The sequence below is a fragment of the Meriones unguiculatus genome, chromosome 10 (genome assembly GCF_030254825.1).
Source record: "Meriones unguiculatus strain TT.TT164.6M chromosome 10, Bangor_MerUng_6.1, whole genome shotgun sequence".
In the NCBI taxonomy this organism is placed as follows: domain Eukaryota; kingdom Metazoa; phylum Chordata; class Mammalia; order Rodentia; family Muridae; genus Meriones; species Meriones unguiculatus.
The window spans coordinates 54,693,735-54,720,750 of NC_083358.1; the positions used below are offsets into that span (position 1 = coordinate 54,693,735).

The window sequence follows — 27,016 nt, forward strand, 5'->3', positions numbered from 1 at the left end:
GTTACTTCTGTTTCTATTTTGTGGAATACTTTGAAAAGAATTGAAGTTAGCTCTTCTTTGAACATCTGGTAGAATTCTGCACTGCAGCCATCTGGTCCTGGGCTTTTTTTGGATGGGAGACTTTTGATGACTACTTCTATTTCTTTGGGGGATATAGGACTATTTAATTGATTTACCTGGTCCTGATTCAGCTTTAGTAAGTCAAATTGATCAAGAAAATTGTCCATTTCATTTAGATTTTCAAATTTTGTGGCATATAGATTTTTGAAGTAAGTCCTAATAATTGTTTGGATTTCCTCAGTGTCTGTAGTTATGTCCCCCTTTTCATTTCTGATTTTGTTGATTTGGGTGGTGTCTCTCTGCCTTTTAGTTAGCTTGGCTAAGGGTTTGTCGATCTTGTTGATTTTCTCAAAGAACCAGCTCTTGGTTTCATTGATTCTTTGAATTGTTTTATTTGTTTCTAATTGATTGATTTCAGCCCTGAGTTTGATTATTTCCAGCAGTCTACTCCTTCTTGATGTGTCTGCTTCTTCTTTTTCTAGGGTTTTTAAGTGAGCCATTAATTTGCTTGAATGTGCTGTCTCAAATTTCTTCTTGAAGGCACTTAGTGCTATGAACTTTCCTCTTAGCACTGCTTTCATTGTGTCCCACAAGTTTGGGTATGTTGTGTCTTCATTTTCATTGAGTTCTAGGAAGATTTTAATTTCTTTCTTTATTTCTTCCCTGACCCAGCTGTCTTTTAGTAGTAAGTTGTTCAGTTTCCATGTATGTGTAGGCTTTTTGCTATTTTTGTTGTTACTGAGGTCCAGCTTTCTTCCATGGTGATCAGACAGGATACAAGGGATTATTTCAATCTTCTTGTATTTGTTGAGGCTTGCTTTGTGACTAACTATGTGGTCTATTTTGGAGAAGGTTACATGAGGTGCTGAGAAGAAGGTAAATTCTTTTGTGTTTGGGTGTAAGGTTCTGTAAATGTCTGTTAGGTCCATTTGATTCATGACCTCTGTTAGAGATATTGTTTCTTTGTTTAATTTCTGTTTAGTTGACCTGTCCTTTGTTGAGAGTGGGGTGTTGAAGTCTCCCACTATTAGTGTGTGGGGATCTATGTGTGGTTTAAGTTTTATCAATGTTTCTTTCACAAATGTGGGTGCCCTTGTATTTGGGGCATAGATGTTCAGGTTTGTGATGTCTTCTTGGTGGAATGTTCCCTTGATGAGTATGAAGTGTCCTTCCCCATCTCTTTTGATTAATTTTGGTTGAAAGACTATTTTATCAGATATTAGAATGGCTACTCCTGCTTGCTTCTTGCGTCCATTTGCTTGAAAAGCCGTCTTCCATCCCTTTACCCTCAGGTAATGTCTATCTTTGTGACTTAGGTGTGTTTCTTGTATACAACAGATTGTTGGGTTTTGTTTACGCATCCATTCTGTTAGTCTGTGTCTTTTTATTGGAGAATTAAGTCCATTGATATTGAGAGAGATTAATGACCAGTGGCTGTTAGATTCTTTGAATTTGATGTTAGCTGTGTTCATACGGTTGTGTGCTTGGTTGCTTTTTGTTTTACTGTAGTGGGCTTATTTATTCCCTGTGTTTTCTTGACTGTAGCTAGCTTTCTTGGGTTGTATTTTTCCTTCCAGTGTCTTCTTTAATGCTGGATTTGTTTGTAGGTATTGTTGAAATTTGTTTTTGTCATTGAATATCTTGTTTTCTCCATCTATGAGGACTGAGAGTTTTGCAGGGTATAGTAGCCTGGGCTGACATCTGTGTTCTCTTAGGGTCTGCATGATATCAGTCCAGGCCCTTCTGGCTTTCATAGTCTCTGTTGAAAAGTCAGCTGTGATTCTAATGGGTTTGCCATTATATGTTACTTGGCCTTTTTCTCTTGCAGCTTTTAGTATTTTTTCTTTGTTCTGTATACTTACTGTTTTGATTATTATGTGGCAGGAGGATTTTCTTTTCTGGTCTAATTTATTGGGTGTTCTATAGGCCTCTTGTATTCTTATTGGTCTCTCCTTTAAGTTGGGGAAATTTTCTTCAATGATTTTGTTGAAAATATTTTCTGGGCCTTGGTGCAGGGAATCTTCTTTTTCCTCTATTCCTATTATTCTTAGGTTTTGTCTTTTTATGTTGTCTTGAATTTCTTGTACGGTCTGTGTCAGGGATTTTTTAGATTTAACATTTTCTTTGACAGATACATCTATTTCTTCCATTGTATCTTCCACACCTGAGATTCTTTCTTCCATTTCTTGTAGCCTATTGGTTATGCTAACTTCTGTAGTTCCTGCTTTCTTCCCTAAGTTCTTTCTCTCCCCCATTTCTTCCATTTTTTTTTTAAATTTTTCCAATTCTATCTTCAGGTCTTGAGCTATTTTGTTGGTTTCCTTCACCTGTCTGACTGTATTTTCATGTTTTTCTGTTAATTCCTTCAGCTGTTTGTTTGAACAATCCACTGTTGCTTTTATTTCATTCTGTGATTTAAGCATTTCCTCTCTAAAGGCCACAGACTGTTTGGCTGCAGCTTCCCGTATTTCTTCACGGATGGCCATAATCTCCTTGTCTTTAATTTCCTCCATTTCGTTATGAATAGCCATGATCTGTTTGTTTTTATCTTCCTCTAATTCTTTTCGTATTTTATTTGTTTCCTCTGTTATCTTTTTCATGAGCATAGATGTTAGGTCATCTACTTGAATTTCATTTATGCTGTGGTGTCTAGGGCTATTTGCCCCTGGATAACTGGGTTCTGGAGATGCCATTTTGCTCTGGCTTTTGTTGGTTGAACTTTTACGCTGTCCTCTTCCCATTGGGCTATCTTAGTTGTTTGAATTTAGTTTCTGGTTGTTCCTGGGCTCTTGTAGTGGAGAGAATCCCTTTGGCAGGAAGATGGTTTTTCCTCAAGGAAGCCTTTCCAGCTTTTTGGGTATAGTCACTGGATGTCTGGTGTTTTTCAGCAGTTGCTACAGCTCACCTCAGGCATAGAGACCTGGGTAGTAACTGTGGTCCTGATTAGTCGAGAGGGCTCTCCTCAAACTGGGAGAAGTCCTGGAGACAGCTGCCCTCCTTCTGGGTTTCTTGCTGTAAATTTAGTGATCAACTGCTGTAACCTGTGTGTCCCATGGTTTGGTCGGTTTTGTTAGGGATAACTGGTTGCCCCTTGGAGCAGTATCTGGGGGGTTGATCTCAGGGTTCCCCGTCTTTTGTAGGTCTGAGGTTGGGGCTCTGTGTCTCAGAACCCAAGAGGTAATCTGTGGCGGGTGAGTATTGCTCTGGTGTCTTGGGGCGCACAGTAAGGTGTATTTGGTACAATGCAGGCCTCTGGGCTGGTGGAGCGTGAGCTGGCCTGCTAGTCTGCGGAAGCTGAGTTTCTGATCACTCTGTGCTCCCTGTTTGGGCCCAGATCTGTGATGGCTGGGAGTACTCACTTGTTTGCGATTTGCAGGCTGCTAGACTTTTCCTAGGTGACCCCAACAGCACGGTTTCTTCCTTCCCTGTGGGGTCCTCTCTGGACAGGGGTTCCCAGTCCCTATTGTACTGGGGCGTGCAGCTTGTCTGTACAGCTGAGCTGAGCGCGCAGCTCTCTGTGCGGCAGGAGCTCAGTTGTGTTGTCGGTGGGTACCCGCTGTCCTAGAGACCTTCTGGGGAAAGACTGGGTGACCTGTGATCAGTCTGGCAACTTTGCTTTCCAGTGGGGTCCCCCCGCAACTGGGACTCCCAGCCTCAGGCACCCTTGTGCTCACGGATCAGCCTGGGAAAGTGATTGGGACATGGACGCTTGCGGCTCCAGCCCGGAGACCCAAAGTCTGCGTTACCCGGGATTTCTTCCGGGTTCTGGCTGGGTAGCCGTGAGTGGACCCGGCCGATTCCCACACTGTGGGAGCCTCCCCTCACCTGGGAAACACGATCCATGTAGTTTCAGGGCCCAGAGTTCAGTCTTCTGGTCTCTGCAGGCGAGTGCTGTCCTGCTTCTCAAACGCGGTGCTCTCCCAGCCGGCCATCTTGGCCACTCTCTGCTGTATACTTTTTATGCTACATTTAAACACATTTTTCTAAACATAGTATAACCCAAACCAAAAATATGTGTTAGGGATTATTATTTATGTCTTTGTCGTGGCAAACTTCCACAGTCGGAAGATTTCTTTCATACTTTTTTGTTGTCTATCTTAATTCTTTGTGGCCCGGAAATGCAATGTTCTGACTCTTGATCCCTCTGAGTCCCATGTCCAGTTGTTTCTTAAGGGAAGCAGACTTTGTGTGTCTGTCTTTATTGGTGACTATGGGTAACATGCCAGGGGTTAAGAGATAACATGCATTAACACTGACCAAGCCCTGCTCATATCCCTAAAGCTCTGTCCTGGAAAATCTGAGTCTTACGAGATGTAGCTTACGGCTGTGTTGGTTCAGACCTGAGTCTGATGCCTCCTCTGCACTGTTTTGAAATTTCATGAAACTTCCCATGCCGACTTCCAGCACTGACATCTGACACGAGGGCCTGGGACATCTGGATAATGCAATGTTCAGAGTGTTCACACTGGCCCTGTGTTCAGGAGGCAGCAGAGACTGTATTCAGAAAGCCAGAGAGAACCACCTTGGCACAAATTCACGCGCTGTAGTATATGTGTGTTTCAAAAATTGTTATAAGGCAAATATTCCAGAAATGGAGAAGTTGGACAATCATGTAAAAGTTTTGCTGTGAATAGTAGCTTGATCTAAAGATGTTAGTGTTTAAATATTTCCAGTCTTAGTTCCCTGTAGCCATTTCAAAAAATAATGTAAAATAAAATAATAAAAGACCACAAATTTAGTGGCTAAATAATAGAATTTTATTGTCTCGCAGCTCTGAAAAGGAGGTGTCCAAAACAGGAGATCCATACTAAAATAACAGCAAGACAATGCTGACTTCCCCTGCAGGACAAGAACTTTCTCCAGCTGAGCTAACTGCCAGCCTTACTCCCCGCCCCCCACCCTGTATCCTCCTGCTTTCCCCATACACCATAGCCACAGGTTCTGATTTGGGGGTGGGAGGAGATTATTCTGTCTACCATATGGAACAGCTTTTTGTCCATTGACTGAACAGATTAGCGTTTGATATCCCATTTAAACAGAGCTATTCTGGAATGACAATGACAGTCGTGGGTCACAGATTTATCATGGAAGTAATAGAGAGATTTAATGACAGTGTATTATCTCCCAGGCTCTAGAAATGCAAAGTCCTTGGCAGGTGAGGTGGTCTTTCCTGAGAGAACAACTCAGTCCAGCAGTAGCAGGACTGCCCCATCTAGCTGACAGTTCATTTTTAGGACAGGACTCCTTCTCAGGCTTTACTCAGCATCACAGGTTAAAATCACAATGCTCAGTGAATCAAATCACAGAACAATGACTCATTTCTGAAAAAAATAAATCTGCTTCTTCATTTGAATAAGGGAATAGATAGAAGCCGCATCTTTAAATAAATAGACTTTGATGGATAGTAGGAAACAGTCAGAAAATAGATCCCCTAGGAAACTCTGCAGTACTCAGGGACTTCCTTGTTATAAATAATGCTTTAATTGTGTATTTTTCTGATCAGAAAAAAATTACAATTCACTTCACGAATACTTTAAATTTACAATGCCATTTTAAAAACAGTCAATTAAAAGGAACTCTTGTCACATGAGTTATACTATTTGTAAAATTAAAAAAAATAATGTATTCAAGTATATCGCTCTAATACAAAAAGATAATCTTCATAACAGTAAAATATTGTAGACAAAATACTTCACACTGTATCTTTGCATTAAAGACATTAACAGTATTACAGTTTGACAAATTTATGTTTTACTGACTATATATTTGAACTCTCAATCAATGAAGAATAAAAACATTTTACATTCTACTTTCAAATCTAATGTTCGTGGAAGAACATACATCTTTGTATCTGTCATTTGTAAGGTCTTTTTCCTTGTTTGCTTTTAGACTCCTGAGAATGTGAATATAGCAAATTTAGGTCTGGGTCTTTTAAGTTCAGATCAGTTCCCAAACTGCTAGGATGTGTTTTCTGTTCTTGTTGCTATTTTATCTTGAAATTTTCTCATCAAGTTTAGAGAAAGCCAAGTTTATTGGAATGACAACTCCCTGTCAGAGGGGTCTTCATCGCTGCTTTATATTCTGCCTCTCCAACACTCCTATGTTCTCCTTTCTGCAAAGGAACTCATTACTAAGGTGGTAGGGGACTCGTTTGAAAGGCAACATGAGTCTCAAAGATATCAAGCCCGTGGTTTCCTTGAGGACATTCATATATTTCTTGTGTTAGAAAGAAAACTTTCCTTGGGCACACTGATATCACTCCAGAGAAACCAATTATTTTCCAAATATCTGCAATACTATTTTTGACATATCTAACTATGTCATGTAGGAAAACACACAGTGTAGCTCTCTGGTCCATAATTTTAACTCATATTAACTATATCTTTTATACTGTGAACAAAAAAACAAATTTGAATTTAATTACTAACAATAAAAAGACAGATTTCTTTTACGCACGGGTTATCTGGATCTTGGAGTTTTCATTTCATTGCAGCTATAATTATCAGGAGTTCTCTTTGTTTATCTTAAACATCCAAAACAACAGGGGACATTTTTGAACAATCTATAATATTCTTCTTGAATCTTGATAAAAGAGAAAAGAGGAAATGCTACATTATTAAGACAATCACATAGCACTGTTTTCAAATGGGCATGTTTTCTTTGCTGAAGCCTGATTGCTGTATGGATATAAGAATGTATTCAGGGGAATATAGGCTAAATAGCTTCCATTATGTTGTATTATATTATGTCAAATCAGGTTTTTGAGAGGCGTATTTAGATGTGAACATCTATATGCTCGTATTTAAAAATAAAAATTATTTTAATCATTATTGTGTACTTAAAATGGACTACATTTAGGCAATAAAAGGCGGGAGTCCCAAATCTTCAAGGCAAAAATTTTTCTCTCAGTTTAGCAACATGGTACAAAAATCTAATGCAGTTTTGAGCAGAATCTTTAAAAGACTTACCTTTCTAGATAAAACACATAGGAATAAGAAAATAAACATCCCTTGGAAGGCATTGCTGACTGTGAAGAGGTAAGCAGTCACCACGGAAGCATGAACCACGTGCAGAACCCCAAAGATCCAAGTGGTACCCAGGAGGAAGAGGAGGGCCAGCGCTCCTCTGGCACAAGACCTGGAGCACATTTGAAGAGCTTCAATTAAAACCCACTCAAGCCCATGGTAACCTGGACCTGGAGCACATTCGAAGAGCTTCAGTTAAACCCATTCAAGCCCATGGTAACCTGGACCTGGAGCACATTCGAAGAGCTTCAGTTAAACCCACGCAAGCCCATGGTAGCCCGCAGGTTCCACACAGCTTCCACACATCCTCCAATTTTGCTAAGGATGGGGAAAATAAACATTTTATGACCAGAAAGATCACAAATGACTAACGTGGTGATAGCTGCCTTGCAGTTTGGTGAGATAGCCTTTGGGGTAAATGTGTTCCTGTTCAACCTAGAATGTGTTTCAAAAATTAAAGTCTCGCCATTAAAAAGTGTACTTTTTGAAGGAAATACTTGATTTTCAAAATGTTTTAAAACTGGTATGCTGCTGTATGCAGCTTTTGATTTCGTATCTACTACAAAAGTAATCCTTAAAGAGCATCTTATGTAGACTTGCATCATCTGTGTTTAGCTCATCAAAAGCAAATTCTGGCTCATTTTTAAGTTCAATAGTGATGAATGTCTAGAATGTAAATCTAGAATTTCACCGCTGTTGCTTTGACAAGGTAGTAACCTCAAAAAATAAATTCATGTTAAGATACCAATGTCTTCAAATTTAAAAGAAATATGCATACTATGCTAAGCCAACCATATTTCAACTGACTGTCAGTGACTTCAGGTAAAGCAATATTAAATCTTTCTCACTGAGGATGTGGCTTTGAAAATGATTCATTGGATGCTTCCTCTCTCGTTTATTTTCAGTTGAGCCATTATTGTAGGTGTGTTAGAAATGCAGAAAATGCATCATTTTGAACTATATTGAAGCCAGGGCAGACATGAAACTCAAGAGTATTGAGGACTGAAAGAAGATGATCGCTACAGCACTTGCTAAGCCGCGGCTGTGACCCTTCCTCAAGCTCAGAACTGCAAGGTGCAGGAGTGTTCCCAAGCAACAGGAGCAGCAGTTGCTTCCCACACCCTCATGTCAGCTTCTCCCGAACAAAGCATTTTCAAGGTCTTCCCAGATCAGCCTCAGAGGGAGTGTTAAAGGAAAAATCATAGCAATATGTAAACTCTGAGTTAGAAGAAAGGTTTCCTAAATTCTGAGAAACGTCTGACAAAAGAGTCATTAGGATTTATTTTTGGCTTAAAACAATTCTCTCTTTTCCTTTAAATTGGAGAACATTTTAAAAGGTGTATTCACTTACCATTTAATCTGGATTGTTTATAATTTTGTTAAATTATTAAGTTTTTTTTCTAATATATATTTTAAATATGGTGAGAAAACTAAATCTTAAAAAACACACACACACATTCCCCCCAGATTATCCCTTGTTTAAGTGATTAAGGGTCTAGGAGTTGATGAGTGGTTGAGTACTTGCCTAGCACATAGATACTCTGTGTTTGGTCTGTGTTATTACCCCAGAGCCACAAGAAAAAAAAAGGAAGATAAGAAGGAAGGAAGGAGGGATGGAAAGAAGGAAGGAAGGAAAGAAGGAAAAAAGGAAACAAGGAAGGAAGGAAGGAGGAAGGAAGGAAAGGAGGAAGGAAGGGAGGAAGGAAGAGTTGCTAAAACATTTACATAAACTTCAATGACTACATACCTAATGTTCTCACAGCAACCCACTTCTGGTTTTAATCCGGCAGTGTGGCGAAATACTTTGTATATGATAACTCCGAAAGCTATGAGGTTAACCTGGGGAGATACCTTAATGTCAAAAGGGCGATCATTTTCATAGTGCACTCTGGTTTACCTAAACACCATGAATAAGCAGTGAAGATGTCAATAACGAAAAACACAGACTCAAGGGACACACACATTTTTGTATGTGTGCACATACACACAGACTTAGGCAAATACATTTCATGGCTGATTTTGACAGAGCCAAGGAACTTTTTTCATTTGCATTGTAAGCAGCTTAGGTGTGACACTGAGGTGAGCAGAAAGTTCTAGGGATGTTACAACTACATTTGCACACTGGCTGATATCATCCATCATCCACTGCCTTTGAATGAGGGTCCTCTGAAAGATCAACCAGTCCTCTTAACCACCGAGCCATCTCCCCAGCCCTATTTTTCTGTTTTTTGTTTTTAATTCTTAAAAGTCAGACATGCCACAAATGGTATATACTCATAAGTGGATATAGACATATAATATAGGATAATCATACTAAAATATGTACACCTAAAGAAGCTAATCAAGAGGAGAACCCTGGGTAAGATGATCAATCCTCACTCAGAAAGGCAAACGGAATGGATATCAGAAGAGGAAGAAAACAGAGAACAGGATAGGGGCCTACCACAGAGGGCCTCTGAAAGATTCTACCCAGCAGGGTATCAAAGCAGATGCTGAGACTCATAGCCAAACTTTGGGCAGAGTTCAGGGAATCTTATGAAAGAAGGGGGAGACAGAAAGACCTGGAGAGGACAGGAGTTCCACAAGCTGAGAAGAAAAATCTGGGCACAGGCATCTTTTCTGAGACCGATATTCCAACCAAGGACCATTCATGGAGATAACCTAGAACCCCTGCACAGATATAAACCATGGCAGCCTAGTTTCCAAGTGGGTACCCTAGTAATGGGAACAGGAACTGTCTCTGACATGAACTCAGTGGCCTGGTCTTTGATCACCTCCCCCTGAGGGGGGAACAGCCTTATCAGGCCACAGAAGAAGACAATGCAGCCACTTCTGATGAGACCTGATAGACTGAGATCAGATGGACTCGGGGAGGGGCATAAATGGAGGAGAGGGAGGGAGAGTGGGATTGGGAGGGGCCAAGGGAGGGAGCTACAGTTGGGATACAAAGTGAATAAATTGTAATTAATGAAACAATTAATTAAAATATTTAAAAAGTCAGACATGCAATGTTCGAATGATAAATGCTATCTATCCTAATACGAATATATGAATACCAAAATATTAAATATTCAATTTGTTATTAATACACTAATATTTTATTGATATACATTAATGTAAACAAAAATTTCAAAATGCATTTTGAAATGATAGTACTAATGCAATATCATACTATTAGGTAGTTCTTATATTAGTGATTTAGAAGCCTAGGGTTATAGGAAGCCTTTCCCCTATGCTGAGAGGTAATTTCTTTATCTATTGTTTCCGATGTTGTAGATGGAACCAAGGAACTAGCACACACTAGAAAAGTGTTCTAGTACTGAGCTACATCTCTTATATCCTAAGAAGTTTTGTAGACTTTCTCAGAATTCAGTTGAATAATTTCTATTAAAACAAGTATGAAGTCATGGGTTAGAGAATTTCATATTGCCACTTACCCATTGAAAGTTCTTTGAGATGAAATCTTAAAGGAATAAGGGTGCTGGTCATTTCTTTCTGCTTTCAACTGTTCATTACTTCTAATTATATGATTAATTAATTCTAATTACAGTAATACTTCCATTGAAGACCTTAGAAATTTCAGAGGCAGGATAAAGTATGCTTAAATTGACTTAGTTGACAGATTTACCCTTTTGAATGTTCACATAATGAACTGAAATGTCAATTTAATAATATTTAATAAATACCATTTAATAGTTATAAAAAGAATATGTAACATTTATATACTTTAAAAACTATAGTTTTGCATAAAATTAGAAACCACTATGGTTAATGTTATAAATATATGCATATATATTTTTAAGTAACAAAGATGTTTCACAATTGGCTGATGTAAATGTTGTCTGCCATAACTGCTTTGAAATATCGTCAGATCTTTTGACGATATGTTTAGAGTGAACTTTTGTATTCCACAAAGAAAGAACTAGAAGATAAAGTAAGTGATTAAGAATCTGTTCTAGATCCTAATTTTTCTTATTTAATAGGTTAGTGAAAGTATTGGCTAAAGTTTCTTTGACTCCTGTTCCTCGTTAAGTTTTATTTTCAGAGCTCAGAAGCACACATACACTTTGCATACTCCCTTTCTCATTACATGATGACAGGGAGGAGGAAAACAGATCTTTCTTTTGGGGAAATAAAAAATTTAAAAAAAAATTTTGTTTTGTAAAAAAAAGCAACTGTTAAAAATAAGGAGGAAGAGGAAGAGGAGAAGGAGAAATAAGATTGTAAGAAGGAGGAAAGAAGGAAGGAAAGAAAGACGACAACAGCAAAACACCTGGTGTTGGATACATGAGAAGTTAATTCTTATCCTATGTGCTCACACTTCTTCAAACGTAAAGGAACAGAGTCTAAGACATCTTTATCAAAAGGTATAGCAAACATATAGAAGTTCAAAAGTGTCGTGGACACCTCGAATGTTTTATTTTCATGCACTGACAGCACAGATATCTGGGCGTTAAATTTTGTTTAGGGATTTTCTCAAGGGTGTGAATGGTCAAGTGTTAGCACCAGTGAGAGCTTAGTACACACATATTCATGAACAAAGCTGACCTGACCTTTTGCTGTTGTGGATTTTACTAAGGGAAGACAAAGTAACCAGATAACTTTAAGGTGTTTACCAGCCTGCAAACTGACTGTAAGTCACAGATGGCACTGTTAGGAGAGGCAAGAGGCTGTGTGTTAGTGTCAGGCATCATCACTTACAGTCCACTAGAGAAGTAAAGGAAGAGGGAGGAGAGAAAGAAGCCCCGTGAAGGAAGAAAACATCACAAGATGTAGGTGGCTGCCCTGTGGACGCAGTGCTGTCACGGGAGCTATATGCATGAAATGGAAAAGGACAGGTTCTCTTCTCTGTTGCAAAGGAGTTTATTTTGTTTCGAGCCAGTGTCACACTCTGTAGACCAGGCCAGCCTTGAAGTCATGATCCTAATATCTCAGCTTCTCAAACACTTCATTGCAGGAATGTGCCATCGTTCCTGGTTTTGTGATAATATGGAGCCTACTTTTTTAATCCTTCTCCCAAATAACGTCTACGCCAGGAAGTTAAAATGGTTGTTAAAAATTAATAATCTTAGAGTAATGGTGTTTTAAAATAACTTGGATTTTTCTTCAGTTATTCAAATGTACTATTTCAACATCATGTTGGATCATATGGTACAGCAATACAAACCCAGTGGCAAAGCCTACATTTACTTCTTTAACATTACTTGTACAAAATTTGCCCATAAATACATAAATTTCATTAAATAATTTTTGTTGTAGATTCATAAACCATACATAAGAAATCAGCATCATTTAAACAGTCTAAAGGCATATGGCTTTATGTACTTAGTGATGGAAATGAAATTTAAACTCTACAGTTTAAATGGAATGGGAAAATATTTTAAAAGAATACATTGTGAATCAGAGTAAAAGATCTGTGTAAGGTAACAGAGATTCCTTACGACAGGTTTATATAGAATTAAAAATTCTGATAATAAGAAACACTTTGTGCTTACCGTACAGGTGACGGCCTTGAGATGACAAGTTGACACTTGAATGTGAATGAAACGGCTGTCACTACATTATTAATACTGTGATGATGTGGTGGGACCATATGGTTATTACTGAACTGAGAGTTTGGGTAATTTTTAAATACAAATACAACTTTCATGTTAATCTTAATAAACAATTTCATTTTCTCATTAGCATCTACCTAAACTAATTGTAGAGCCTAGAAGCTATGGTTCTGATACAAACATAAAGGAACCAGCTTTTGTCATCTTGTCAGTTGTTATTTCTTTGTCATTGATACCTAAATGTTAGTTTCACAAATGCACAGGGCTAACTGAGGATTTATAAATGGACATTCACCATTGCGTTTGCCTTAAATTCTAGGCTGGCATTCCAGAATCCGGCATACCTCTATAGAAATGAGCAAGACACAGATCCTAGATGGCAAACAATGTAACACTAGGGGTTATTGCTGTGTGTTGGAATACAGGAGAGAATAAAGAAAGCCATGAGGGAACTCAATGCCATGAATAATCAACACTGAAGAGCACTGGTTTAAATTTAACTTCATTTGTCCCATATAAGTGATGTTTCTTTACACATTAATCCATTTTTAATGTCAGTACTTCAATGCTTGGAACATACCTTCTTCTTGATAGCCTATTTAAAAAATTCTTTAAGCAGTCTTTTTACTGTTTAAAATTTTTCCTAGAAAGAAATTTTAATAGATGAGCAGACAAGAGAGCAAGGGGTTTATCTATGGAGTATTTAGACCTTCAGATACTGTCAACGAAAGGGCTTCAAATCCACAACTCAAAACACAGCACCTCAATTGTACACTTTTCTTTTCTTGGTCTTTTCTCAATAATTGATCATACCATCTATATGCTGATGCCAGTTCTCACGGAAAAGAATGGGAAAATTTCTTTTGCAGCACTTTTAGACTCACACTTTAATTTTTCATTATATAAAAAAAAATCAGGTTAATTTAAGACTGTGAAATTTTTACAACTTACATGTACTTTCAAATAATTTTAATACCTTTAAATTAACTGGCATCAGACAAACATGCTTCTGCCATGAACACACAAACTCTATTCACCTACTGAAACTCCATAAAAACGTGCATTCTTTTCTAAACCTTAGATCATCTTCTAAATAATGAAGTGGTTTAATTTAAGAAAAAGAAAGAAAGAAAGAAAGAAAGAAAGAAAGAAAGAAAGAAAGAAAGAAAAAAGAGTTCCATTGTCATGAACCAAATTAACATCAAAGGGTTGTAGTGTTATCTTCTGTTTGACTTTATGTTTGTTGTTGTTTTTCCCAGTTGGAATAACCCCTGCTAAGGCCTCAGTTAAATTGTAAACCAAGTACTATACCAGAACATCTGCGGGATGTCATAAGCAATCTATCTTTCCAAAGTTTTCCATGCTACAGTCCTGAGTCCTGGGATCTGTGAGTATGACCACACACACACACACACACACACACCACACACACACATTGGCTGTGGAAAGGTCTCTGTGAAGCTCTACAAGCAGAGCAACCCCTTCAAACAGCCAGAAAGGATCTGGGGCTTTAGTCCTGCAGTCACATGGAACTGAATTTGGTCAAGAACGTGAAGAACCATGGAAACGAGCTCTACCCTTGAGCCTCTGGTAGGGTTGATCCCTTAAATTCAGGACACAGAGATCCTCAGAATGGAGACAGCTGACCGGTGCTCTACACAGACATCTGAACTGTGTATCTGTGAGACACGCTTGCATTTTGTAAGCTGGAAAGCTTTCATCGTTTTTATAGCACCAGTTAAAACAAAGACAAATGTGGAATCTGCAAGGTTGTGTGTGTGTGTGTGTGTGTGCATTGTAAATATATAACAAATATGTATGCATACATCATATATGTACAGTTAACATATATGATAAAATACCCTATGAGTACTGATTAAATTCAAGTAAAAATTGACAGTCACATAATATATAATCGCTTATCATTAACTCATGTTTATTATTAATGTTCTATGCATTTAATGAATAGCTAATTATATAAAGTTTTCCTTGTTTACTATTTGTGGATTCTGCTTCTGTTTCTTAAAATCAAATGGTTAAGATTAATTATACTAATAACTTACTTCCTTTGCACTGTCACCCATGCAACTTGTTTTTTCCAGTTCCTTCTAGTTTTCTTTGTGCTGTACTTTCATTCCCAGAATTGCCAGGTGTAATAAATATAAATGATACTAATTTTAATCTTAGAAACACAATGACTATTTTATGTGCTCCATACAATATTGGGGATATACCCAACTCATAATTTATTTAATATTAAATAAGTTTGTTTGACATAGTTTATTCTGTATGCTAACTTCAATATTACAAGCTTTCAAATCCACATCCAAATTCCTGTATCATCGAGCCCAGGACACCTGAAAGAAAACCCTAAGGCTGTCTGCCTCTCCACAGAGGCCAGTCTCTAACAGTGTAAAAAGAGGGTGTCAAAGGAAAAGGAACTTTTATTTGTCTGTTTCAGTTGTCTTAGAGACTTACTGCCTCCTTCTTCTAGGCCTAGTCCTGGAAGCTTCTAGCCTCCGTACAATCTAACCTAGGCCTAGAGTGTTTTCAGCCTCTGAGACTTGCTGCTTAATAAGCTCACCCTTACTTGTTCTTACTGAGCTCTGTGCTGACTGGTTCAGCTTAGCTGTTCTGCCTCAAACTCTTCTCCCAGGTGATTTATTCAACTTCACTTCTCTCTCTTCCCTAAATTGCTCTGCTTGGCCTCAAACTAATTCCAGCAATCTGCTCTAATCTCGTGGCTCCTTCTCCTTCTCTGGCTCATTAGGTCTTCACCTGAGTTCTCTCTCTGCAACCCATCCCTATTACTGTCCCTGTAAAACTGCCTCCTCCTCCTGCTCCTCCTCTTTTCTCTCTCTCTCCCCCTCTTTCTCTCTCACACTCTTTCTCACAGTAGCTTACCTTTCCTCTCTCTCTTCATGAGAGTTGGGCGTATTCTATTTTGTCAAGTCTTTCTCCGATTTGTCACTGTATCTGCCACTCAATTAGACATCAAACATGAGTGTTTCCTTCTACAAACTAACTTTACCTTCGTTGTTTGGGATTAAAGACGTGTACCACCACACCCAGGCTTTTCTTTCCCTAAAACTTGCTCTAGACCAGGCTGGCTTTGGACTCAGATATGCTTGCCTCTGTCTCCTGCATTAAAGGCATGTTTGTATTGCATGTTTGGATCACAGGGACCTAGACAATCTTTGGATGTGATCTCTTGCCAGAGCAGCCATTTTCTGAATGAACTCTACAACCTACCTCTCCACAGAGGCCAGTTTCTAACAGTGCAAAAAGAGAGTGTGAAAGTGTGAGGGGGTAAACTGGGTGAGGTGGAGCACCCCTTTAATCCCAACACTTGGGAAGGCTGTGAGTTTGAGGCCAGCCTGGTCTACAGAGCAAGTTCTAAAACAGTCAAGGCTATACAGAGAAACCCTGTTTGGGAAAAACTTAAAACAAAACAAAACACATGAAGTGGTAAATTTTCAGATCCTGTTATAGAACGTTAGCAGGTGTGTATATGTAGGTAAAAGGATATAAAGCCCTGAGTGTAAGAAAAATTGACATAGGTTTGGAAGCATGCTTTCTCTTTGGAAATGCCTCATGGTGCATAGGGATATTGTGCTGGGAGGCAAAGGATCGGACTGATAAACTCCTTTGTTAAAAAGTCATAAGTAGGGGCTGGGCTTGTGATTCAGTTGGTAGACTACTTGCCTAACATGCACACAATCCTGGGTTCCATAGCTAGAACCACCACATACAAGTGGTGTGCATACTTGTAATAGCAATGCATGAGAAGTGGAGGCAGGAAGAACAGAATTGACGTCATTCTCAGCTACATGGTGAAGCCTGGGATACATGAGATCTAGTCTCTAAAGGAATAAAGTAATGGACCAAACAAAATCGGCCAATCTTAGGGATAAAAGGGAGCAAAAGCTTAATGAAAGTTCACAAGAATTATGACATCCTAGCATGCGCTGCCCCATTCTCAGCACAGTGAAATCATCTGAATACCCTTTCTCCCACATAGGCCTAACTAGCACCATGAGCTCCATCTGCTTTAACACTTGGCTCTGTCTCAGGAATACCTGCAGAGTTAAGAACTATTCCTGAGCTGAGATCCCAACACTGGCCCAGGAGAGAGTAGACTACAGAGAAAAGGACGCACAGTGTACAATCATATGAGAAAGACAACTGTTGAGTTTCAAACCCATTGAAACATCTGAAGCAGCCAGAAGACAGAGTAGGTACATGCTCACTTTGTAAGCAGCACAGGAGACAGTCATGAACAGAAGCCTCTGGAACAGTAAATCTTTTCTGATGTTACACTAATCTCTTGAGATTTACATGTTAGTAGACAGTAGCGTTTTCCCATCAGGCCTTGCCTGCGGAGAATTACAATTGGATGAACAATTGTTCTGGAATAATGTATCATTTTACAAGTGCTTATAAATGGTTGTAACACTGAGATCCAAGAACTATGACAAAAATACCCATAAGCACCAATATTCATTGAGTGGCTGTTTTCACATTTGATGTGATAAATACTGCCTGTAACTTCTTAATTATTCTTCTATATAATTATAGAATTTTAACTGATGATGCTGTTAATTGTTTTCCATTCAGGACACCAGAATTTCAAAGAAACTAAATAATTTATCTGAGATTATGGCTAGGAAGGACCAGGCATTAATGACACAGGCATATATTATAGAACTGGCCAGGAGTCAGTTTATTACTATGTTGGTATAATGTTCTTTTGGAATGTATACACTTTACCCTTGTTCACTCAAATGCTGATTTCTCTCCCCCACTCTCTGGTTTCAATCTGGACATTGCATTGTGATACTTATTCTAAGCATCACCTGTCTCAACTTTGTGTAAACATGCCAAAATAAAACAATCAGCCACAGTGTTGAGCAATGGAGAGGGTGGAGTATGCAGAAGAGGGGAGGAGCCAGAGGACAGGAAGCAGTGGGAAGCAGAGGAAGAGAGAGCTGGGAGGCAGAGCTGAGAGAGGGGTCTTGGAATGACATGGAGAGATGGACAAAAAGCAAGTATAATGTGGGAAATATGAATGGTAGAAACTATGAGGGCTTGGAGGTTTAGGATGAAGTAACTATTGCCCAGCATTGTGTTCTAGGTTAATTAAATAAATCATAGTCTCTGTGTGGTGATTTAATAATACAGCTGCTTAGGATTAACAGCAGTGTTAATAAAAGGTAAACCAATAGTAAATATTAATTGTCACTTACAACCTTACTAGTTTATGACTCATTCAGGATGGTCAAACATCAATGATAGCACCTGGCTTGTGAAGGCTTGGACTCAATATGCTGATAGAATAGTCCTCTGCTGAAGGCAGGAGTCCTCTCAGTCATGCAGAGGTTTAAGAATATGGTACCAGTCAAGAGGCTTCCACCCCTCACAGTCTGAGTAGTCTTCCCTTGTTCCACTGGTGTTCTCCAACGTGTGATGTGAAAAAAATCTAAACAGGTAATTTTAGCACTGCAGCTGATGGTTTTCTAGGGATAATTAAGCTTTCACACTCACAAGAGTGTCTCTGGTGTCTTTTCTGTATCAGAGGGGAGCTGCTCTCTGGAGGCCTATTTCTCAAGGTAACAGGGTCACCTTGGGACCTTGTGTTTTGTGAAGACAATATCTAGCATAGTTTAGATGCATTGTCCAGTTGCATTTGAGACTGCACAATATATAGTTCAATACATACTTTCTCTTATGTCAAATACATGTCATTTAAAACATCATGTTCTGAGGGATAAAAGTGCTGTTCTTCATCAGATAGTAAGTTAAATTAACATATTGAATGAAATCTAGGGGCAAATTTAAGGTATTCCTTCTAAAATTTAAGTTATTCTACTAAGTTCAGTAAATATCATTTCACATGCCAAAAGGCAGCATTACTGAAGGCTTGAAGGGGTATTGGAACAGTCTGCTGTGATGGATTCTGCCCCACAAACACCTGAACATGGACAATAAATACACCCTTTGAGGCTGGCATTCAAGGAGCCTTCCAAATGAAGCAGAAATTGGATTGCATCTCAGAGACTTGCTTAGGTATGCACAAATCTTCGGGATCAATTCCTACACAAAATAATGGCATAAGCCAAACTCTAATTATCTATATAATTTAATTACTATATCTGTAGTAAAATAAAAATTTAATTTCAGATGATGAAATTTAAAATCTTAATGGAATGTATATCAAATACAAAAATCATTTCTTTCATGTTTACTTCTTTACTCTTTTCAAGAACGTTTTGTAGTAAACTTACTCTACACAGTATAAGGCAATGAGCATAAACCAGTAAATGTGTAGGTTTTTGAGATGTGAAGGTAAGTTCACTAAAGTGTGCACTTTCTTACTGATGATGCCACCTCCAAGCAGAATGCATGCCTCCTATAGCAACACAGTTCCAGGCCTCGTATGCACGAGATAGTTTGTTGAGCTGTCTTTATTTTGCTTTCTTAATACATAAACATGAGCAATATTAATGTTTATCTTACAGATTTTTGTCTGAATAAAATTACACACTTAATGTAGGGTTTTCCAAATGATACTCATATATGTAAGTGTCCAACGAACAGTGAGTCAACAATTGCTCTTGGCCTAGAATCTCTGACCCATAAGAGTAAAACTACATTTGTTCTCTTCTTCAAGGAGTCTCAAGGTCAGGAATAATGACTAGTATCTATCAGGCTCAATATTCACTTGTTACGTGAATTAAAATTTAAGTATCTATATTCAAGTGACCTTAATTGCCTGTATAAAGAAACTATCAACTGATCAGCCATTAACTGAACAAATGTGTAAAAGGATCATAATTTGTCTCACATCTTGATGATTTTGCTACAAAAAGTTTCTCATTAATACTAAACTATTTGAAGGTAAAAGTAATAGTAGAAACAGAGACATAAATCATCAAAATGTAATGATTCTGGAGTGTATCAAAATAGAGAAGTTCTTGTAGAACATTCTCTGGACCCTGGCTTGATCCCTAAGCATCCCTAAAAGAAAATAGATGCACTGTAAATTATCGGAATTCAGTAATCCGCTGGGCAGAACCTAAGGTGGAGGATGTTCAGAGTTGCAGAAAGGCTGCCGTTCCACTTCCTGGACTTTATGGATAGACAAGGGCATATACCCTCAATACCTAGAAAGCATGGGCCTATGGCTCATGCCTGTTAAAATGAGGTCTGGATACAAGACAAAGGCACAGCTAAAAGCTTTAGTGATAACAGTTGTCAAGATTGTTTTTATTAGAATATTTTCCTTTCCCACCCCTGCTGATTTCCTGTTGGCTAACTAAGGGCTATCTCTCTTTTTCTCTGGCTAAAAATTTATTCTAACCATGATCATCTTTGGCAATAAGAGAATTATTTAAAATTCATATTTTAGCATGTTTCCATTAGAAATATTTCCATTAGGTTTTCAGTGTTTGAAAAAAGTATTTTACCTATTTAAGTCAGAATGAAAAATAGAATGAGAGAGAAGAGAATGGAAAATTTTTAAAACGTAGAATAAAGTGAACTCCTATGGCTGTGGTGTCATGCCCTCATTTTTGTTGCTTGTCTTAACTACAGTTTATAATATTCCATGGAAGATACTGAAATACAAACAAAGGTGAAAAAGAAGAGCATTTACAACAGTTGTTAATTTCAATACAGAAGAAAAGACACTCAGTGAATTTTCTTTTGTTGTGATTTCAGAAATGAAATCATAACATTTAGCATCTAGCATCGCACCCGTGGAAAGATAGGTTTTAATCTAAATGGTAAAATAGAACTGATATAAAATTGCTCCCCAGATTCTTTCTTTTCTCCTTTAGTTGTTAAAGGATATTCATACTCCTCTAATGCCATTTGCAGTCACTGTGTTATAGAGCTGCTGTTGCTATCCTCACATACGTACTGGAAATGCAGGCTCAGAGAGGACTCACTGAATGCTCCCTTTGCTAGCCGCACTGCCTTTGAGACCTCTGTTATTGCTGGCCAGAGCCTTTGCTTGTTGAGATGGATATTTAAATCACCATATTGCATGTCTTAGTGAAAACACAGCACAGACAGGCTCGCTGGCCAGACACAATAACCTTTCCCAAGAAGAAAAGGAGCAACGTACACCTGGCAGGTTTTAGTGACGGCTTCCCAGGTTTATGTTCAATTTCCTTCCTTACATTTCCTCCGTTGGAAAGGAACAAGTCTGTTTGACCAAGTTCATCTTGGTGCACCACCCCTTTAGTTCCTCAGCGGTAGGGCTTGAGGTAATACTACAAACTGAAACTTAAGAACAATATGGTGAAGGAAAATTCATGTTTTCTTCTCACAGACCTTAAAGTCACCTGAAGAAGATAAATACTGACCACTCATGAATCAGATATTTATAAAAACTTATACACATTGTAAAACTGGGAAAGTGTCCCTTAAGAACAAAATGTAGACTTCTATATTTGAAAGCATTAGCAAAACTTGATTATATATATGAAAAAAAAACTTGATTATAGATCAATTTGTTAGACAAGACTTCCTTTAGGCAATGTTTGAACTGAAGTATACAGGATGAGAAGGACTTAACTAGGAAAAAAGATCCGAGGGAGTTGAGACGAATGGTTCTGTATATAGAGAGAGGATGTAGTAGAAGGTAAAGAGACCTGCTCAGCAGCCAGTGTGTTTAATCACAGAGAGGCAATGGAAGGAAGCTGGCCAGTTTACAAGATGCACTGTGTACTCTGGAAAGTGTCTGCATGTCATTACTGGCATTCGCTGTTGAACAGTGTTCTGCTCAGGTTAGCATTCAGCGGTCACCATATTAAGAGAAATCTGATGTAGTCTTCTGCCGTATCTGCTGGGGTACCCTGTGAGAGTCACACATGCAGAGTACATTCCTTTTCATGTGGTTAAACATGATGGAAGCGCATGAGTGATATCCCACCTACTTCCTGACCCTATGCCCAGACATGTGAGTTACCAGGTTCACTGAAACCCGACCCGGTGGTTGAGGAGCAAAGACTTAGGATGACATTATGGTCAGCCACATAGGATTTTACAACAAGCAAGTTTTTGTTGTTGCTTTGTATAAAAAGACCTAATTTTAAAAATAATTTTGGAACAGAGTTTTATAGATTTCCTGCACAACAGCACTATTTTGAAGTATTTTTATAAGCCACTATTACTCTCATACAGCTCCATGGTTTGAAGATCAAGACACTAACAGGAATGCCCTTAGAATAAATCCTATGCAATGTTATTGACTTGATCACAAGAACAACGTGAAGCCAGGAAAATGGCCGTGGAGCACGGCAGGGCTGGTGGAGGCCTTGGCTAAGGTACAGATGACGTTGGCACGTGCCCTGCATCACTCAGAGAATGATCAGAATATGTGCTTGCCTCCTGCTTAAACAATTTTTAAGACTTCATTATGAACAAATTCTTGAAGGTTTTATGAGTCAGATTAAAGATAATATAATCAATTTGCTTTATTGTAATCAATCCACTTACAGAAAAATTTCTGCTTCTTAAATTATAAATAGTAGAATCCCTCTAGGCATGTATAAACAGATAAGTCTAGATTATAGTACCAGAGTGCAAAAATCTTGTGAAATCTGATCTTCTACCAAATGCTGTTCCTATTTTTATTTTTGTGTATTGCAGAGGCTTCTGCTAGGACCAACTGAGACATATTAAATGGCTTTGTGAAGATTAAAAGATTATGCAAATGTACAGTAAGCACTAATTCTAATGACAGGACAGTGGATCTACCACATACAGAGCTTTCTCTTCAGGGCCACACTATGGAATCCATACAGCTGAACCATGCTCACAACAGAGCACTTGCTATCAGCATCTTTTTGGACACTTCTTAATTGTTGGATTCCAAAGACTTAAAGCACTTTTTAAAAACTTTTTTTTTTACATCTCTAATTTCTACACATTTGGCCAAATCTTATGAAATTCTCCAGAGTACCCAAAATGACCTTTACAGGTATTTGCAGTAACAATACAATGTCTATGTTTGAGAACATATGAAAGCCAGCAATGTATTATTTGTATTGCTTTCTTCCCTCGAACACACAGCCCCTCTACTTCATCTGTTTAAAAAATTCTAGCTATCTATTGTCCAAGAAGGTCAGAATAATATAAAGGAAGAAACACAATACTATAGTCACTTAACTACTTATTAGTATATAGTGTAGAGAAAAGCTGGAATATTAAAATGCTTTAAACCCCAGATGTCACTGGATGATGGAATGAAAGCATTCTGCCACTAAATTGAAACTTTCAAAGAAAATATTGACACAGTCTTCACAAGACTGAAATGCCAAACTAGGAACATTTCTTAGGATAACTTTAGTGTGGGTTATCAATGCACAGTGTCTTCACCCTGACCTTACTTATTTCTCATGTCTGTGCTCTTTGTATAAGAGTTCAACCAACCTTAGTCTTACAGTCTAGACTAGACTGTCATATTCCCAGTGAAGAGAACTGGGGTCATGGTCGTCAGGGATCTTTTGACTCTGGAGATACTTTGCAGGAACTTTAGCTACTGGGACCTAGGGAGTAGAAGATGTGATGATGTGGACTCCAGACAATGCCCTGGACAGTGTTACAACAAAGGTTTTGCCCAGTGTCAGCAAACCTGTGGTATGGTAAAGAATGAATCTACCTGTATGTGGAGCCAGAGGATTGTCTCCTCCCTTAAGAGGTGATACAGTTTGGCAGATCAAATACCTGCCCAAGGGACTATGGAATACCTTGCTAAGGAGAGAGGAGGAATAGGTCACCCTTTAATGAGATGATGTTCTTTTCCTTCCTAGAATTCCACTCCCCTCACACACAGTCCCTGAGATTCATTAGGGTTCACCTGAGGCTGACCACCTTCTCTCTCTGTTTCTCGCCCCTCCCTCCCTATGTCACTTTCCTCCTCCTTCCCTCCCTTTCCTCTGTCTCTTTCCCTCTCTTCTTCCCTCCTTTTCCCTCCCTCCCTCCTCTCCCCTCGCTCTCAGACACTGGCCCTAACTGTCCTTTGCTACTTTGGGCTTTTTTACTCTTTCTTTAAAGCTCTCCCATCTCATGTATCTTGTTGTCTGCCATCCAGCTGACTTCCATGCCACCTTAACTTAAATGGCATGGCTTTTCCCACCCCTGCCTTCCCTTCCCTTCCCCTCCCCTCCTCTCTTATCCTCCTCTCTCCTCCTCTCTTCTTCTCTCACCTCCTCTCTCCCCCTCTCCTCTCTGCTTCACCTCTCCCCCTTTCCCTCTCCTCCTTTCTCCCCTCTCCTCCCCTCCCCTCCCCTCTCCTCCTCCCCTCTTCCTTCCCTTGCCTTGCCTTCCCTTTCCTACCCTTCCCTTCTCAACTCCTCCAAGGAACTGCTGAAATTTACAACTTGCTTGCCCTGCAGTTTTTCTTTTAAATTCTAATTAAATTGTCCTTTAGTTTCTGTTTGAATACATTCTTTTTTTTAACAAGGTACTTTATTTTAATATTACAAAAAACATAATTGAGAGATTTCTTTTTGAGGGGGATCAGCTTTCTATTAGACATATCAAAACCACACAGCATTCCTGACTACATTCTTCAATTCTTTAATAATGAGACTAAGAATCCTATGTGGGAACCCCAATTGCTACAGTATCATCTGTCAAGCAAAAAGGGACTGCCCCCAAATTCCAGTAACACTGGTCCATGGCAATCCTCTTTATTATTATTATTATTTTTTGCCTTTATTTAGTCTAAGAGCATGATTTTGACACCACAGTAGGTAATAATACCAAATGTTGGCTTAAATATTAGAAAAGGTTTTCTCATATGTTGTTGGTGTAACAAAATCAATTCATATAATTTTACTGGCATAATTATGTAAATGTTACAATCTATACATACATCTGTTTCTATCTCTAAGATGTGATTTCTAAGACTGTCTTGAGGGGTAGGCAGCCCTGGTGGGACTTGGATTCTTTTTTTATTTATTTTTGGTTTTAAAAGACAGGCTGTACAAGACTTGACTTGCTTGTAGACCAGGATGGCCTTGAACTCACAGAGATCTGCCTGCTTCTGCCTCCCTGAGAGCTAGAATTATAGGCATGCACCCACCACACCCCGCTTCAACTTGAATTCTTTATGCAATACTGTTTTTAAAAAGGAAATGTTGGAAATAAATATTTATCCTTAGGGGAAATTTAAAATACATACTCTTAATAAGTTCTAGTGAGGAAAGATATATTGTAGGCTATAGGTAAGGTTTATTTTTGAGTTTGTAATTGAGGATGTACGTATGATCTGTTAGAATACAGAGTAAATATGAAGAAGAAAGTATGAATGACATGGCAGAAATATATATATACACACACATATGTCTGTATATGTACAGACATATATATATATATTAAGTCTACATTATCAATATAACCTATATTGATAATGTAATAACAAAAATTTCAACACTGCAGGAGAGGACGAGGAAAGATTGCAGGAGTCAGAGAGGATGGGGGCACCAGAAGAACATGGCGCACTGAATCAACTCAGCAGGGGTCTTGTGGGGCCTGCGTGGGTCTGCACCAGGTCCTCTGTGCATATGTTATGGCTGGTAGCTTGGTGTGCTTGAGGGAGCTGGTGTGTCTCTGACTCTCTTGCTTGCTTCTGGGACTCCTTTCCTTCTGTTGGGTTACCTTATCCAGCTTCAATACAAGGGCTTTTAATTTGTCCTATTTTTATCGTTTTGTTACATTTGGCTGTTGTTTTGGAGGCCTGCTTTTTTCTGAAGGTAGAGTAGAAAGAGGGGATTCTGGGAAGTAGGGAGGTGAGGAGACATGGGAGGAGTGAAGAGGGGAAGCTGTACTCAGGGTGGATTTTATGAGAGAAAAACCCATTTTCAAAAGGAAAAAAAAGAATCCTTCTGTGGACATAGCTTAAATCCTATTGTTCAATAACTGAACATATATCAACAGGAACATTCAATTTCTATTTAAAATTACCTAATTTTTTTTATATTTGTTTACTTGAATCTAACAGCTAGGTTTTACTAAAAGACTCAACCTTAAAGATTAAAAATATTGAAAAAATATGGAAATTTTCTGCAGCTTGATGTTTACTTTTCCAAAGATGTAAAATTCTCTTTCCTATCCAGTTTACTTTCAAAAGCATAGTGGATCTTCTCATGTGCAGTCACTATCTTAAATTTTTAAATGTCGTGATTCATAGATAGAATCAATGGGGTCACCAGTGTCTTAATTCTGAATGCAAGAGTGATCCTTAATATTAATAAGCTCATATCTGAGGAAAGGCTTGTGTGTCATCTACAGAGAAAATGTTGCTGTTCAAATATTTTAGCAGCTGACTCTTATCACAGAAAACTAAATGGATGAATATGTGTTTGAAGCAACATACCCAAGAACATCAAGAAATAATTCAGTTATCACTCATTCATTCTGTGTCTCAAAGGCATTTTATGTTCCAATTTGAAGCCCAGACTACCCCTGAGCTCTGTCCTTAAACACTAGCAAGTGGTATTTATGGTGATTCAGTCTTATAGATTGCATTCAGGACACCATGTAAGACCATGGCAACTGTGAAAGGACCAGAGCATCCCTACATCTCAAACAAGGCTTGTCTCTCACTCAGGGTTACAAAACCATCACCACTAACTATCCATTTAAATTTAAACTAAACTTATCCTTTGTCTTTATTCTAGAAACTTAATATTATTTATCTTTTATTAAGTTTCTATTTTATTTTCTCTGTTTTAGTTAACTTTTTTTGGCAGAGGGTACTGCAAACCACAAACTAGATAAAAGTAGGCACATATATTGTATTTTGCTATAATCAAATGCTGTGACATATTCTCTAACATTTTCAAAGCTAGGATCAGCACAGACACAGACGTGCACATGTGCTGTGTATGATTGCACATATTCTAATGCATATGATTTGGGACTTTGGAAATCTTGTTTCAAAATTTGTCCTTTTGTTTGACTTTTTAGTGCAAGAAGTAAGAATAGCAGAGTCATAAGCTTTTCTTTGGAAGTATTTGGGGTTTTCCTTTCTCATTGCTGAAGAATAGGTGCTTTATAAAGTATGATATTTATCATTGCATGGTGAACTATTCTGACATTATTCTCTTCATTTATCTTTTAGGAGTCTAGGACACAGAGCAATCAAATACCCAAAGAAAGACCACATGGCCTTTCTTGTTGCCTCATGCATTACTGCGGTTTTATTAGCAAATCAATTAAAATTTAAAAATGATTACTGAGGACTCATTAGGCTCTTATGTGTTCTGGGGCTGCCCAAAAGTATACACAGAAAGTTATCATGTGCGATAATAGAGTGTTAAAGGTACAACAGAGGATTAGAATTCAAATTTTATGTGACCA

The 27,016-nt window shown here is 38.4% G+C and overlaps 1 protein-coding gene across 1 annotated transcript in view; it reads right to left on the bottom strand.

The window, feature by feature from the left end:
• Nucleotides 1-4,778: 4,778 nt before the first annotated feature.
• Adgrl4 (adhesion G protein-coupled receptor L4) overlaps nt 4,779-27,016 on the bottom strand; it is a 107,593-nt gene continuing 85,355 nt past the window's right edge. The window contains exons 14-16 of the mRNA XM_060392507.1: nt 8,833-8,924; nt 7,029-7,197; nt 4,779-6,642 (exon numbers count right to left, since the gene is read on the bottom strand). Coding sequence (XP_060248490.1) covers nt 6,580-6,642; nt 7,029-7,197; nt 8,833-8,924 — 324 coding nt within the window. The 3' untranslated portion in view covers nt 4,779-6,579. The remainder of the gene's footprint in view (nt 6,643-7,028; nt 7,198-8,832; nt 8,925-27,016) is intronic.